The sequence below is a fragment of the Thamnophis sirtalis genome, unplaced genomic scaffold (genome assembly GCF_051295495.1).
Source record: "Thamnophis sirtalis isolate CommonGarterSnake01/CBP01778 unplaced genomic scaffold, rThaSir2_p1.2 scaffold_7, whole genome shotgun sequence".
Taxonomy (NCBI): domain Eukaryota; kingdom Metazoa; phylum Chordata; class Lepidosauria; order Squamata; family Natricidae; genus Thamnophis; species Thamnophis sirtalis.
Genome location: NW_028261387.1, coordinates 54,092,300 through 54,108,838, shown reverse-complemented (window position 1 = coordinate 54,108,838; position 16,539 = coordinate 54,092,300). Strand labels below are relative to the sequence as shown.

The 16,539-nt window shown below is 37.1% G+C and overlaps 1 protein-coding gene across 2 annotated transcripts in view; it reads right to left on the bottom strand.

Moving 5' to 3' along the window:
• The window catches only part of MAPKAPK2 (MAPK activated protein kinase 2), an 87,076-nt gene extending 73,173 nt beyond the window's left edge, over positions 1 to 13,903 (bottom strand). For both annotated transcript variants that reach the window (XM_087720085.1, XM_014060940.2), the window contains exon 1: positions 13,277 to 13,903. In XM_087720085.1, the coding sequence (XP_087576211.1) occupies positions 13,277 to 13,549 (273 nt within the window). In that variant the 5' untranslated portion in view covers positions 13,550 to 13,903. The remainder of the gene's footprint in view (positions 1 to 13,276) is intronic.
• Positions 13,904 to 16,539: the final 2,636 nt, after the last annotated feature.

Genomic DNA, 16,539 nt, shown 5'->3' with positions numbered 1-16,539 from the left:
CAACATGTTGCTAATTTCAAAAACAATCTTACCAAAAAACAAATAGAGATATAGACATTATCAGAATAGATCTTAGAAAAGGCAACTAAATGGAGACATATTGCATGTCCACAGTGAAGTTTCCATTCTGCCTTCCGCTAAAATCACCTTTAGCAAGGACTGTATGACTACTACAGTTGTTGCTCAGATACAGAAGATCTTCCCTACACTTCATTACTCATCTTCTCTTAAACATGACTAATCACAAATCACCAATGTTTTGGATTTATTCTCCTTGACCCATAATATGTATGTGTGCGAGTTTCTTCAAAAGTAGATCCTTTTAGGAAATGAATTTGGGTAAAACCTTCAACTGTGCTTTAAACTGGATAATCACAAAGCAGAAAAGGAAAATACTTTGGGAGAGAAAAATCACTGGACCAGATCTGTTTCATTTACAAACCAGTCTTACACTGTGAAATTGCCCTGAAAAAATTACTCATTTCTATTTGTTTACATAAAGGACACAGCAGGAGGTTCTGCACCCTTTTCAGTCTCTTCCCTTTTGTTGGCTTTACATTGATTAGCTTGTACTTTTCTATTATGCAATATTGGCAAAACCCAATTACAGTTGCTTTCAAGCATGTTTGATAGATTTTGGTAGACCAAAGCTTACATTTCTTGGCAATTGAAACCTATGATTTAGTCAAGTATTTCGGAACCTTGACAACTTTAAGATGAGTGGACTTCAACTCCCTGAATTCCACAACCAGAATTTCCACAACCAGAATTTCCACAACCAGAATTTCCACAACCAGAATTTCCCTGGACACAACAATTATTTTCAACAGTTTAAAATAGATTTTCAGGAAGGATCTGGGCAATTATTTCATTAAATATTATATTACATTACATTATAAAATGGGAGGATAAATGAATTCTTGGAGAGATTATAAGGGAGGTCAGTGAGTCTATTTAATATGACAAAACTCATTTTAACATAAAGCAATTTCTTTTTCCAAATAACTGTTTTTACCAGACATCATAAATTTGTCAAGAGATATTTACCCAGAAATTTTTCTGCTTTGAGAATAGTGATTTCTTAGTAATCAGATTTCAAAAGGGTCAAGTGTTGCAAAACAGAAAAAAAGGAAAAGAAAAGAAAACCCATTCATTCCTCTTTCACCACTGAGAATAAATACTTTATGTGGCTTATTAGTGGAGTACTGTTACAACACTACAATAACATGAATATGGTTTAATTATCCTTTACTAGGCAAATGTATCAGCTTTGTTCTTTCTTACTTAAGTTTGTGGTTCTGAAACACTTGCTAACTTGTCTTCTATGTATGGGAGAACAATTACATGTTACTGCAGAAATTATCACTGGACCTCAATTTTAGACTGTGGGATCACCAAATAAAATATCAGGCTGCAAACACCAACACCGACAAGCTGAGAGCCTTATAAGCAGATTTCTTTATTGTTCTTTCTCTACAAGCAGAAATCTTTATCAAAGCAAAGAAGCCTAACTTGCACCATAAAGCATACATTCTGGGAACTATTAGGAAGAAAACTTCTTTGTCCTTTCTCTTACACAAACTATGTAATCTGCATTGTCTCTTGCTTCTCTGGAATGCACTCCCTCCCTCCTAGGAATCCAGACAACATTCCATCACATAAAGTAAGACTTTAAGTTCCAAAGGTTTTTCAGATTACTATCAACACGGGTTTATAGTACCTTTTAGGATTTAAAACAATCAAAATAACTGTTTCATAACCAACTTATAAATAGAATTAATTAAGATAATTAAGTTGATGAATTAATTAGAAATGATCAACACTAAAATACTAAATTCAGACCTTAGATTATTTATAGATTGGCCATTAGACTGCACTACATAAAGCAGCACAGGATGAAGCAGTTATCTGATCTGAAATAAAGATTCCCATAGTCTTGGCAACAACACAGAAGTGGTTTCTCACTGCCTGCGCTGGGGTTTTAAACAATTTCTCTGTTTAGCATATATTAATTGCATTTTCTGGTGATCTTCCATCCAAACACTACCCAGATTCAATTCTGCTTGATTTTTTCTGAAATAAAATCAGGCCAATTAGCTGCCATAATGCTTAATCACCACTTTCAAATCCCTGAATCAGTCCCAAATGTGCTAAAATACGTACCCATTATTATCCTGCCAGCATTTATAGCCCAATGTATCTGCAATGCCCCAAACTTAGGAAGGTTTCACTTAATTAAATACCCCGCATAAGGCCAAATTACTTCTACTTATTCTATCCAGCTGATTTTGCATTGTAGCAATAACTGGATATGACAGCATTAGTCAAGGCTGATTTATCAACAAAATGTTGCTTACCTTACCTATGAGACATTATCATATGTTTTGTTGTCATTTATTTTAAACTTATAATAGGTATTTTCATATTTTTATAATGTTAAATACTGAGAATTTCCAGGTTGTATCAACATACAAATATAAATAATAAATCTATCAAATTAGGTAGCTGGTCCCTTTTTTTGAAAACGATAATGAATAGTTTCAGGTTCTTTCATGATTTCCAATCTGCCCTGTTCAAGAACATTCCAGTTCCTTGCTATCCAAAGCTACTATTCTTCTTTTTGTATGCTTATTCTATCAGAATAATGTTCCACTCTTAGATGGTTATGGCAGCATTTTGCAACTTTTCAAATCAGAGAAAGTCAGTAGGTAGGTAGGTAGGTAGGTAGGTAGGTAGGTAGGTAGGTAGGTAGGTAGGTAGGCAGGCAGGCAGGCAGCCAGCCAGCCAGACAGACAGACAGACAGACAGACAGACAGACAGACAGACAGAGTTACAGTGATGCCAAAGAAAGGAGATCTTATAACAATGCAATAGACTATCGTTAGAATCACAGCTGTAGACATGTAGCAAGAAAGTGATTAAAACCCAAACTATCAAGTATAAGCGGGAAAGAGAGGTCACAAACTATTCTACTCTTTTTCACTAGAAATATTATAGACCGTATGGAAATTGAAGAATGGTATATCATTTTCCAATTAGATTTTTTCCCGTATCTCCTTTTTCCGCCCCCTAGAAATCCACTTTTTGCAGATGTTTACAATTATTGATGACAATTGTGAGTCCAAGTCCAATCTTGGGAGAATTAGACGTGAGATGAATACAGGCATCTCTATGGTTAACCTTTTGCTTTGGGTTTTTAACTGTCAACCACGCAGAGTTTAGATTATTAAAGCAACACATAAGTATCCAAAACAATTTTTTTCCAATAGTTCTAGGATAAATAATAGTTGGAAACAATGTAAACAGTTTGTAAAATTATTTTCCACACATATGTAACTCATATACTGAATATGTATTTTAAAAATGGTGGATTGTTAAGAAAAAGATTTGGATAAAAATGATATGAATTCATTTGAACCTATGAACTATGAATTCAATGCCTGCATGATAAGAATCAAAAACAATACATGTGCCCACATAGGCTAGACATATCTAGGCAAAATCCAAAGATAATTCAAAAGAGTCAGACAAAAAAGCCTGAACTAATCAAATGTTTGATAATCATTTGAGATTCATTATTCTGATTATCAAAAAGGAATATCTGATCAGAGAAGCTATAAAGGGAGTGTCCCAGGATAAACAAGTGATATTTTATGACATTTTTCAAAAACACAGAAATGACATCGTGCTTTACTAGAAAGCTTTGCCACTTATTAAAACCCAAATGTGAACACACACAAAAAAGTCATCACTGAACAGAATTTTTTTCTCAGATCAAGGGCACAATTAAAAAAAATTACAGACCTGGGAAAAACCAGGATGCTATGTAAAACAATCCATTTTGCATTGCTTCACAATTCATCCATTCATTCATTCATTTTCTATAGAAACCCATCTCAGTCAATTACTCTGGGTAGTTTAAAATTGAAAATATATATTAAATATTAGGACACTAAAAACATTTTAAAACAATAGAAACATCTAAAATTAATATATATAGCAGCCGAGATGTTTAACCAGTTAATAAAATAAACAGGAAACAAGGCCCTTTAGTAATTAGTTTTCTTTTTCCAAAAATATTTTTCTACATAAAGATCTCTGAAATTCTAAACAGCAAAACTTAAATTTTTTCCTTCAATTAATAACAACTAGGAGAGGTAGAAAATACTGGTGTTTCATCAGATAAAAGCAGATACAAAGATAAACAAAATTAAAAATTATACCAAAATCCAAAATAGGAAGATTAGCAAAAACCCACCAACCAAACTTCAAATTTGAGGAAGCATTTGGAGAAATATAGAGAGCATGAAAAGCTATACATGGGCAAATGTATTATTTTTTATTCTTATCATGCAGGATTGAATTCATAGGTTCAAAGCAATTTTTTAAAAAACTGATTCCATATGCAAAATTCTGCAATACTCTAGCTTTATCTTGTAATAAAGGCATTATCACAAGAGGTGCAAGACACATCTAAATCACATTCTCTAGGATCTTTCTCACTGAATGTAATATTCGTAATAGGTAAGTATTTGAAAAACACTGACTTTCAGTCATATATATTTTATATGACCTTCTTTTAATTCACAAGTGGGTGCAAAGAACATTGTGGAAATGATACTGCATTTTCCTTTCAACCTAATAAAATGAAATTGAACCTATCACTCAGATGGACTATACTATTATTGTATAACTATTTCCTTCAATTGGAAGGAAATATATCAATTCCTATATAAATATAAGCGCCATCTCTAGTATAGCGTTAACTTGGAAGATGAAATGATAGAAAAATCTGAATTCTATTATATGTTCTAACAGTGGAAATAATTAAATCATGACTTTAACTAGAGCAATGGTCCAATTCAGATATAATGTTCCCAATCCCAAAATACTATCATTTTTTATTTGTATCATTTACTTTACTTTAAAAAAGAAATTTGAACAGCAACTCGGAATAACAAAGATGTGTACTGTGAAAAGGACATAAGGTCAATAAATCATAAATAAATTTTGAATTCAAGATTTAAATTGTTTTCTATATAGTATTTTAGGGATAAGCAATATATCAAACAAATGAGACACTGAAATATAACAGATATGTTAAATTAAAAAATGAACATTTGTTTCCCATTCCACAACCAACATTGTGAACCATTTATATTCTATGCACTTTTGTCTGTCTATGGAGATCCTTGGTCATCCAGATCATGGTTGTCCCAAAGGTGTTTTTTTTTTTTAAAAAAAAGGCAACTGGACTTTCTTATTTTTCATTAAGATGTTCCTTTTCTCATCCAAGAAGTGAACTCAGAATTGAAGAATAAGGAAGTACAGGCAATATAGTGCTTTTTTAATGAATGTACACAAAAATATACTATTGAATTCTCCCTGAAGTAAACTATCATAAATCCAAATGGTTTAGTTTTGAAACAGCTTTAGCTAATTGCTGTTCTGATCTTCAAGATTAAAAGGATAATCAAAAATAACTGGGTTAAGTACAGCAATGAAAAACCCTGCTCAATTGGACAAATGGAAGTCCCTAAGGGAGCTAATAAGATATACATTCCTATCACAGGGCACAAAAATGTTCAGACCTATTACAATAAATGGAAGGAGAAAGAAAATGAAACTGATAACTGAAGAGTCACATATTACTAAAGAGCAGATTTGGCTTTTCCATTTCTACAGCCAATCATCAACATGGATTTGATCTGGATATTTTATTTGGGATGTCCACCTGTAGGCATAACATGTTACTTTTACATATAAATAAGGACAAATATTTAATATTTAATGAATATTTAAAGGTGTGCAGAAACCACAGACTTGATAAGGTTTTAAAAACTTAGATGCAATACAACATCAACATGCTACACCATGTTGATTGTAAAAACCAATAAACACTGGCAAAAGAGTTATTTGCTTAAATACAATGAGTTAACACTTCCTTCACCCCAAGACCCTAAGAATTTTATTTCAAAGAGAAACAGATATGGGAGTCATCCTACATTGGTTCTGGACCCCATGTAAACTTTGGCTCTAAATATAAAAAGTAGCCTTTACAGTTGAAGACACTGATTCCGATTCTGCAATCTGTGTCACATTGCTCTGGAAGCATATCAGCAATGCATAGATCTTAAAGTGACCAATATACTCCAGATTTCACACAGTACATATGTATACCTTACCGATTTTTATCAGCAAGTTTCTGCAGTTTGAGGAAGAAAGGAGACAAAAGATCTCATTACCTCATTTTCCCATGCGCTTGAAACTATATGTTCACATTAAATTTAAGCTTCCAATAAATATAAACAATATTTTTGAGGAACTTGACTAGTATTAATACTTTTCCTGGACTACATCCTCTACTCAATGTCCATGGAAAGTTAACAGCTTTTTGTCAATTTATATACTTTCTAGAGGAAAAATGCCTGGATCTGAAACATTATAGAAACAGAATATGGTAGTAGTAGTGACCAGTAGCCAGGTGACTTTTGTAAAAAAGAAAAGTACATGCAACATGTTGTCATCCTGCCAGTTCCACTTCACTTAAAAGGAAGACAGTCCCCTCTACTATGATTACTTAAATGTGGCACTTACATGACATGTCCTCTACATTGATGACTCATGAGAGATGGTTTTTGAACATTACAATAAAATAAAATGTGCAGCTTAATAAAATAAAATGTAAAGCTAATGGTTTAACTGGAGAGAAATGTATCTATCACTTTATTATTTTAATCTTTTTCTTACAAGGATATTTTAATTCTGGAAAATCACAAGTGCCCACTGCGGACTTTAATGGATGAAGCAGGGAACAACAAAGTGAGAAGCAAATCCAAATAATAATAATAATAATTTGACAGTTTTCTTAGATTCCATTTGCAAAGCTGAGGGTTTTTTTTCTTTACCCTCTCAAGTTGCTTATAATGTTCCATGGAGTCACAATTCATATTTGAGAACCTCTATTTTTAACACCAACAAGTCAAATTTTGATTCTACAGTGATATACAGAAATATGGAAATGGAAAAAATATAATTTCCCTTAATATTTTTCATATTCCATACAATTCCTCCTGAAATTGTCATATTCCAATCAGGGTTTTCTAAGATGTGAGATTATGGCAACTGAGGAAACCATATAGGAGACAAATTGTATTGAAAAGATAATAAAAATATTAAATGCACTACAGAAAACCTCAGATGAACAGTATGTTTCATAACTTAAACATGAAATTTCAGGGAAAGTTTCAATTTTTAGCTCCCGTCAACAGTTAGTTCCTTCTCAACCTTTATGGCATCAACAGAAACACAGCAAATCCTGTTGCAATAATTTCCTGGTATCTGATTTGTTCAGTTCTTTTGTGTTGACACTGCCAAATTACTTCCTTTTGTTATAGACAGGCAGATAATGACTGCATGAAAGCAGTGTATTTCTATATTCACCTACATGGCCCCTTCATCCATCACCAGTAAAATGAAGCATAAAAGGTAAACAAACAAGTTGTTTCAAAAAGTAAAACTGCCCTTTAACTTGACCATTCTGAATATTCCAGAAGTGATAACTTATACCTGTGCTCAAGTTTGAACTAACTTTGACCCATTCAAAAGCTTACTTAAATTCATTCCCCAGGGCATTAAAAAACCCAGTAACAAAGCAATTATGGATAGAGGTGCCAATGAAATATTAAGTTTTGAAGTAGCAGTTGTAATAATTTTACAAAATAGTTGTCCAAGGGAAAATCAGAATATTTGTGGTTGGCATGCCATAATAAAATATAAAGCCCAAGTGAAGTCTCACCTTAGGACAACTATGAACATAGACTAGTAATCATAGGGAGGTAAACCATGTCTCACAATTCTCCACTGCAGCATTAATGTATAGATAGACTTGCTTATTGCTTCATGTAGCAACCATCTGAAGTTGTGATAGAGTTGAAAAAATAACTGTGTTACCAAGGTACACATATGTGACACACACTCTCCCCCACTGTCTCTTTTTTGTGTCTACCATTGCAATTAGTTAGAATGTGTTGCTCTGTGCCTGATCTGGTTCCCCTCTCCCTTGCAGAATGGAGATATTGCCTAAATAAGCAATTATTTAGTGACCAAGTTGCCAGTCCCTATTGTGGTTACTAAACAAAGACTTTCCTCTAAGAAAAATAAAGCAACTTGCTTAGAATTATCTGTAAGCATGATATGTATGCATGGAAATACTCTTGAGGACAATTCAATATTTTTTTATTAATATGCATGTACCCTTGTTGATAAATTTTAGAAACAAGTAACAATATAAATAAAGGATGACACGGTGGCTCAATGGCTGAGCTTGTTGATCAGAAAGATTGATGGCATTTCAGTTTGAAAGCATGTAAAAATGCAAGTAGAAAAATAGGGACCACCTTGGTAGGAAAGTAACAGTGTTCCGTGCACCTTTGGCGTTTAGTCATGCTGGCCACATGACCACAGAATTGTCATCAGGCAGCCGTGGCTCTTCAGCTTAGAAACAGAGATGAGCACTACCCCCTAGAGTCAGGAATGACTAGCACATATGTGAGAGGAGAACCTTTATCTTAACAACATAGATTAAGCTCCCTGAATATTCCAAACACAATAAAAATACTAATATGTTTATTTGCCAGTAAAAATATGGGTGTTAACTGTCTAGATTGTGTTTGGAAGGATGTAACAGAGACAGTTTCACCCCATTTCTGCTCCAACTAATTGGCACAACATTTTTGCAAGATAACTTGCAAAACTATGATGTCTCATGTTAACACAGGCATTTGATGCAAACATTATGTACTTTATGATGTTTATTTCTTTATTTCCATGTTGGTGCCACCCTACTCCAGTGCAACTATATGCATCATGGTATCACTACACATGTGATACAATTTGGGTAGTTTTCACTGTTGTGCCATATTATGATGCATATAATGTCACATGCCCTTGAGAGACCCATGCCTATCAGTAATACTCCCTCAAAAAACATTTCAGTTTTAACTATAAAGGAACATCCTGCAATTTACCAAGTGTTTTATTCCTGGGCTAGAAATGTCACTCTAATTGGCTCCAACTGATTAAAGAGCCAAAGCTGGATTCCACCCATGCCTGTAGCTTTGTGATCTGCTGTTGACAAATTGACTGGACCTTGGAGACCAGGACTCTTAACCTAACCTCATACTTTAATGCAAGATAGCCATGGAGACGAAGGGGCAGGATTTCCTTTGGCAGTTATGCTTATTCTTTGGATTATTTCACCCACAGGAATATTGGAAACATACAATTTAGAGAGTGGAGGCAACTGCCAAATTGATTAACGCTGTGCTGTCAAAGCAGTGGTTGAGCCTGCTCATTTACAGCTTAAGAAGGAAAATAAGCATTAGAGTGTGTCAGACATAATAACAGTGATAGATGTGCGTATTCTCAAGCAAAGGGCAAGAATCTGCCATTCAGCTAGTTGAGAATGTTTTTTACCCTCTTTATGGCTTCTACATTTATACTACAGACATATTGTGTGATGGAGGAACCTGGCAGTGCTCTCTTCATAGGAGAAATGGCCATGATGGTTTTTTTTCAGTTGCTTTTAAAGCAGATGTTTATAAAAAAAGAGAAGTAAGATTTAATTGCAACAGAAGGGAGACTTCTTGTTTTTTAGCATTGCAATTAACAGGATAATCTATAGCATTCCCCAACAGCTAATGTGTGGGAGCAAATTTATGGCTTAAATACAGACTGTTCTACTCTTCTGAAACAGGCATCCATCTTACCTAAGAACTTAAACTGCATTCCTAAAGCCATTTCAAAACAAGTGAGTTTTTCCAAAATGATTTCTAGAGTGCAACTTGACAAAATTGAATGGCAAGCTAATGTAGTAAAGAATACATTACAGATAAGTAGGTGCCTTCAGGTGACAGGGATATTTAGAAATCACAATTAGTTTCAGTAAATATAAGGGTTTCTCAAAAGAGGTGCATGTGCAACCCATTAAAATGGAGTGAAATTTGACTACATAGTCACAGCCAGTCAACTTGACTTGACACACACAAACCTGTCAAATTCTCTTCTCCCAAACTGAGGATTTTCTTTTTTAAAGTTAATATGATCTTGTTTCAAAGTTTTTATTATATGAGACTTAACATGAAAGAACATCAATGAATTTTAACTCAATTTTGTATTGACAATTTGTGGTTCAAGTTATGTCAAAATGTTTTTGTTGGTTGATCCTGAAGAAGGATCACAAAGACATATCCAGTAATAGTTAATAATCAAACCAGCATCTCTCTCAATAATATGTGATAAATGACATCATGCACAGAGACACTTTTACACTGAAAAAAAGACAACTGATGAAAAATATGAAACGAAGTGCAGGCTGTATGGAGGTCTATTTTTAAGCAGATCCTTACAAACCTTGATATGCATATAAAAATAGTATAAAATTATGCATGCACACCTATATAAAAGTTGTGAATACTTAAAAGTTACTATTGGAAATCAGTAATGCTGCATAGGAATAAATCAAACCAATAATCAGGAGAACATAAATCTTTAGTTATCTTTCATTCAGTAATACATAATCTTATTTTATACTCTTGCCTATAAAAGTTTCGGTTTGTACTTTACAGAAGAAAATATCATGGCTGTGATACCTACTTCATAAATGCATTGATATATAGTAAATCTATGCACAAAAATAAGACAGAATTTTAAATAAAATATTTTAATATTTATTATATATTTTTCTGAAATACTCTTGGGCACAAAGCCAGCTGAGTGACTTTGGACCAGTCACTCTCTTTTAGTCCTAGGAAAAAGGCAAGGGCAAACCACTTCCAAGAAATCTTGCCAATAAAATTGCAGGGACTTCTGGTGGTTGCCAGGAATCGACACTGATTCAAAGGCACCAAAAAGGGAGGGAGGAGTCTACATCAGTGGTTCCCAAACTTGGCAACTTTAAGACTTGTGGACTTCAACTCCCAGAATTCTCCAGCCAGCTCTTTGAGTTGAAGTCCACAACTCTTAAAGTTGCCAAGTTTGGAAACCTCTGATCTACATGATACTTCTATCTACTTCTTCAAGACTTTATCAGTCATCACTACTTTATTCTGCAGGCTTTTGTTTACAAAATCATTTGCCTTTTAATTTTATTGTGGAACAGTAACTTCCAAGGTTTCACAAAATTGTTTAGTAAGGTAAGGCAGGAAGGGCAAGCTGGTCAAAAGGTCATCCAGTTAGTTTCAGTCCTGAATGAAGATAGGTTCCCCAACCTTAGTAAGAACCATTGCCTGCCTTGTGTTATAAATGATTGGCTATAGCTGTGGAGCACCAAACCTCAGGTTCAGTTCACTTATCTTCCAAGCAATTCCTTTTTACCTTTCTTTCCCATCTATACAATATACCTATTTAAACTCTACCCAAAATATATAAGAATTTCACAAATGAATGCAAACAAAAACAAATACAAACTGAGCATGTTTTCACAAATTACTGTACTTTGAAATTAATCAGAAAGCCAGCATGTTTCTTCAAAAACACTTGAAATTATTATATAGCACAAATAGAAAAGGGTTTGCACATTGTCATTTTAACTTTTATCTTAAGGCAGGATTTTATACTCATTTGGTAGGAAATAGCCCTCCAAATGTGTTTAATGATATGTGCATAAATACTCTCATTTTCCCATGCGATTCTAACCAAGGCAGGATTTTCAGGCATCTATTTCGAAGTGATAAATCTTCTGGTGCTCAGAAACAATGCAACAGATGGTCCCAAACTTGTTTCTTCCAGATGTGCTGGCCTTGCACCTTGCAGGATTGCCGTCTTCTCGGAGTTACGGTCCTAGCACATCTGGAGAGCATCAGAGGGGTCCCCTTGAGATTTCTTTCAATGTCCTTACATGAAACTGTCTTCGGAAGCATGTACCTTAGAGGAAGCGGCAGGAAATTCAAGAGCCCTTAAAATCAACTTCCATTGTCCAAATCCCGAAACACGTGATCCGTCCAGACAACATTGAGATGACAGGTTAAGAGTCTCCATTTTTTCCCCCAGCCTCATTTGCTTTGTTGTTCTTCTAAGCCCCTCCCCTTTAGGGCATCAATGGTCCAGCCCCAGGAGAACAATCCCCGGGCAAAAGCGCTTCCTACGGCGCTCTTCTTCTTCCTTTCCCGACCGCAAAAAACTGTTGCTGGTGAATTTGCTTTCATTCTCCCGCCCCCGCCCCCCCTCCCCCTGCCTGAAACCAAGCACTTTTCCGTCAACGGGACTTTTCCCTGAAGGAAAGGAGGCGGGGGGGGGGGGTAGGAGAAAAACCAGAGCCCGGCTGCGCCAGAAGGAGCCGCCACGGCCTGGAGGTCCAAATCTCAAAGGAATTACGTTTCCTAATCAGGCACGCCAACCTTAGATCCCGCACTGGTTTTCTCAAGGGGCCTCGCGGGATTTATCAGCCCTTCAACCAGCAGCTGCTATGCAAGTAAAGCTTTCTCCTTTTTATTATTATTATTATTTTCCTCTCCCCCCCCCTCCAATAATCCTCCAAGGCAGGGCAATCTAGACTCTATGCCGAACCAACCCGAGATTCAAGCAGCTTTTTCTCTACCAAGGAGCGGCCGGGGGGGGGGGGGGGGAGTCGGCCACTACGTAGGAAACTGCTGGTCATCAAATAAGTTAAGGGTTCTCGGAGGCGAGTTAAATGCAACCCCAGGCATGTCAGACCCCTTTGGGGTGAAAGAAGGCGAAACTACAGTTTTGTACTTTGGGAATTTCTCCTTCCTGGGGAATTCCTCCCCGATCAAATGCTGAATGGGGAAGTATCGGTTAGAAGGGACAGGAAACTTGATTACATCTTCAAGCCGTCCTTCACCTAAATAGAGGCCGGGCGAGACAAAACTTTCCGCTGGTGAATACACTTAAGTGTGGAACTCCTCCTAAACCACAAAGCGCCGCCTCCGATAACACTCTTCGCCGTGCGGGGGTTCAAACCACAACACCACGGCGACCAGTCTTCCCCAAATACGTCACGCACTAACACGGAACAACTTTTGTGGTTCGGAATCGACCGATCCAGAACATACAAGTCCGCGTACAATCCCCCCTACAGCGTGGCCAAAACAGCCTCAGGGGGTCATGCATCAGAATTGGTCCGATTTATTTCAGTTTGGTGGGGAACTTCGATTTACATAAAACTCCCGATTCCTGCCAAAACGAACAGTATAAAACCGCAAAGGCGAAAAGCATCTAGAAGACGCCCTAAATTCAAATCTCTGATCAAGCTTACCTTCAAAGCAAATTTGTCCCCGCTTTTCCTGTTTAAGATTTCCAAAACCTTTCCATTAATCCCCAGCCCCAGGACTTGCGTGGTGACCCTGTAATCATCCGTGATGGCATTTTTCTTTATCGGGAGGACAGACTTCAGGTGAAACTGTGGGAACTGTTGTTGTTGTTGGGCCAGCTGCTGTTGCTGCGGAGGCTGTTGTGGCGGCGGAGGCGGAGGCGGCGGCGGATTGGGGAAAAGTATTTGCGGGTTCTGATTCTGAGAGTTAGACAGCATCGTTCAGTCCGAAGCGGACACAGCCAAACTGAGGGTTCCACCCTGCCCGCCTCGCCCTGCCTCTCCTCCCGCTTCCTCTCCTTCGTCCCCACGCTCGTAGGAAGTTTGCGCAAAACAGCCCGATCAAAAACTCAATTTCTTCCCGCCTCGCTGTTTCTTAAAGGTACGGTTTCTTCTGGGCTGTTTCCTCTCCTTCGGTTTGAGCATACAAGAATTGTCTCTCGGCCTCCCCTGGGTCTCTTCGAAACCAGCCGCCGCTTCTTCGGGTCCGTCCCGATCCCAGGGGCCGGTTCGCTGCCTCTTTCGAGCGCGGAGACAGGAAAAGGAATCGCTACGATGTTTCACTCTCGTTACTTCCCCGGGTCGGCTTCCCTGCGCTGATGTCATAGCCTTGCGTTGACTGGCTGCGCCGTGTTCGTGGGCGGAGCCTAAAGCGGGTGTTAAGACAGGCAGGCGGAGCTAACTCAAAGGTTCGGAAGGGGCGTGTGGTTATGGCTGGCGGTCGAAGGGCTGTTCTGGATCAAGTCGAGAAAGTGTTTAAAGTCCTTTCCTTTTAGAGATTTTGTTACACTCTTATCCTTCTCCGAGGCATGAGTTGGCTGTAAACCAGAACGCTGGTCTAGATTAAAAAATAGCTGAATCATATCAAAAGTTTATGGAAAAAATAGATTATTTCATTAACCACTGAGAGACGGAAATTTTTTAAAGTAACTGAAACTTCTTATTCATGATCCAGAACCAAGAACCCTGAAAGTTTGAAGATTTAATATACTATTGACTTTGACTGATTATAGGTTTACAGCCATATAAAAATCAAAAATCAAAATAAAGCAACAATAAATGAAAAGTAGAAATCCTGACCCATAGGTTTCAAATGCCCTGTAGAAAGATTCTGCTTTTATACACTACGAAGGTAGACATCACCCAAATATTTAGAAAGAGACCATCACGGGGGCGGGGGACATAATCTTTGGGGTCTCTTACATACTTTGTGACACTTGGATATTTCACCATTTTAGTGTATCAGATGGGAAGGTTCTACCTGGAAAGAGGGTGACAAATATTGTAGAGCCTTAAAGATTGAAACCAGTACCTTAAATTACACTTGGAAGCTCACTGAAAGTCAATTCAGTGCCTGTAACACAATGTTTATATAACTATAGTGGCTTTTACACTCCACCATGTGGCCCACAACATTTGGCATCAACTTCAGTTTCTGAGTAGTCCACAGAAGCAGACCCCATGAAAAGTACATGGCAATAATCCATACCGGTATTATTGATAAGAATGTGAGTCAATGCCAGCAGGGCTTCCTCCTCCAAGTAGGACTGCAACTAGAACAATTGAAGCTGGGGAGAGACTGCTGCCTACAGCATCCACCTTAGAAGATGGCCAAGATAGCTTCCAAATGAATAGACATGCTCCTTCAAATTTAGCCTATTTCATCCCAAGACTTACCTTGAAACCTTATCTCTTTTAACTGTTTTGTGTCGTCACCCGACAAAAGCGTGAACGTCATAAGCGCGCCGACAACACCGCGGCGCTAAAACCGCGATGTCAAAAGCGCGCTGACAACAGCGCGCCGACAACAGCGCACCGACAGAAGCGCGATTTAATTTAAGGTAAGGGTTAGGGTTAGGGTTAGGGTTAGGTTTAGGGTTAGGGTTAGGTTTAGGTTTAGGGTTAGGGTTAGGGTTAGGGTTAGGGTTAGGGTTAGGGTTAGGGTTAGGGTTAGGGTTAGGGTTAGGGTTAGGGTTAGGGTTCCGTTACAGCGCGCTTCTGTCGGCGCGCTTTTGTCGGCGCGCTTTTGTCGGCGCACTTTAGGGCTAATTAGTCGCTCATTCGTCACGCGGTTTTGTCACCACGCTTTAGTCACCGCGGTTTAGTCAGGCGCGCTTTTGTTGTGTGCGCATTTGTGGTGGAACCATTTTGTGTAGTTGTCAGGCAGCACTCTCAAGAAAATTAGCAACCAAACAAGGACAACAAGAATTTCTTTAGCATAAAAGGAATTTTTACAGAAATGAGTATGTAGCATGTGAGACCTTGATCTCTACAGAGTCTTTGTTTTTAACTTGTTACTGTATATTTATTCAGTAAATTCTTTATTCCTACTGTAGGAATTAAAGTAATAAAACATAAACATATTCTAACCCTTTTTTTTTTTTACAGGACTCGGCATTCCATAGAAAAAAGTATGAACATTTCACATGTGCATACTGGCCAGTGTAGGATCGGTGCAAGATGGACAGGTTACAGGAAAAATGGGAAAGATGATTGCTATTGAGAAATAAAGCCACTGATTTCAGTGATCAGAGCTTTATGTACTAGAAATAATAGCTGAGAAACACAAAGAGTCTTGAAAGATGCTTGAAGCCAGAGAACATCACTCTTTCAAGTGCAGTGAGCATTAATACATTTGCAAGAAAAAAGTTAGAAGAAAAAGATTCAGTAGGCAATTATATGAAAACCCCAGATTGAAGTCATTAATTATACTTTTCCAGTTCTATTAACAATTATATTGTTATTAACATCCCGCAACATCATAAATCCTCTGTGCTATAACAGAGCTAGGCAATTAATTTTGTATCAGATTCTTTATGTAACAATCATTACGATCACTATTCTTATATCATATAAGTATCAAATGCTTGTGTAGAGATTGGTCAATACTGACCCAAAATTCAAATACTATAAGTGCCTATTTAATATTTTGTTTATTAGCTTTTCTCATGCTAATTTATAAATGCTAATTTTATATTTTAAAAGGAGGTACCTGTTCTATTGAATCTTGTTCTTGCATTAAAATCTGGAGGAAGGACTCTTTTTTTAAAAAAAATTCCCATTTCCAAGGATTTGTTTCCTGGCAGATGGGAGACGGCCTTCTCCTGCCTAAGATGCAAGATGTGGAACTCTTACAAGTTGTATTTGGCCTTCACTTGCTTTGCCTCTAGAAAAGCAGGTAACTTTTTAGGGGGGATCAGGCTTTCAAT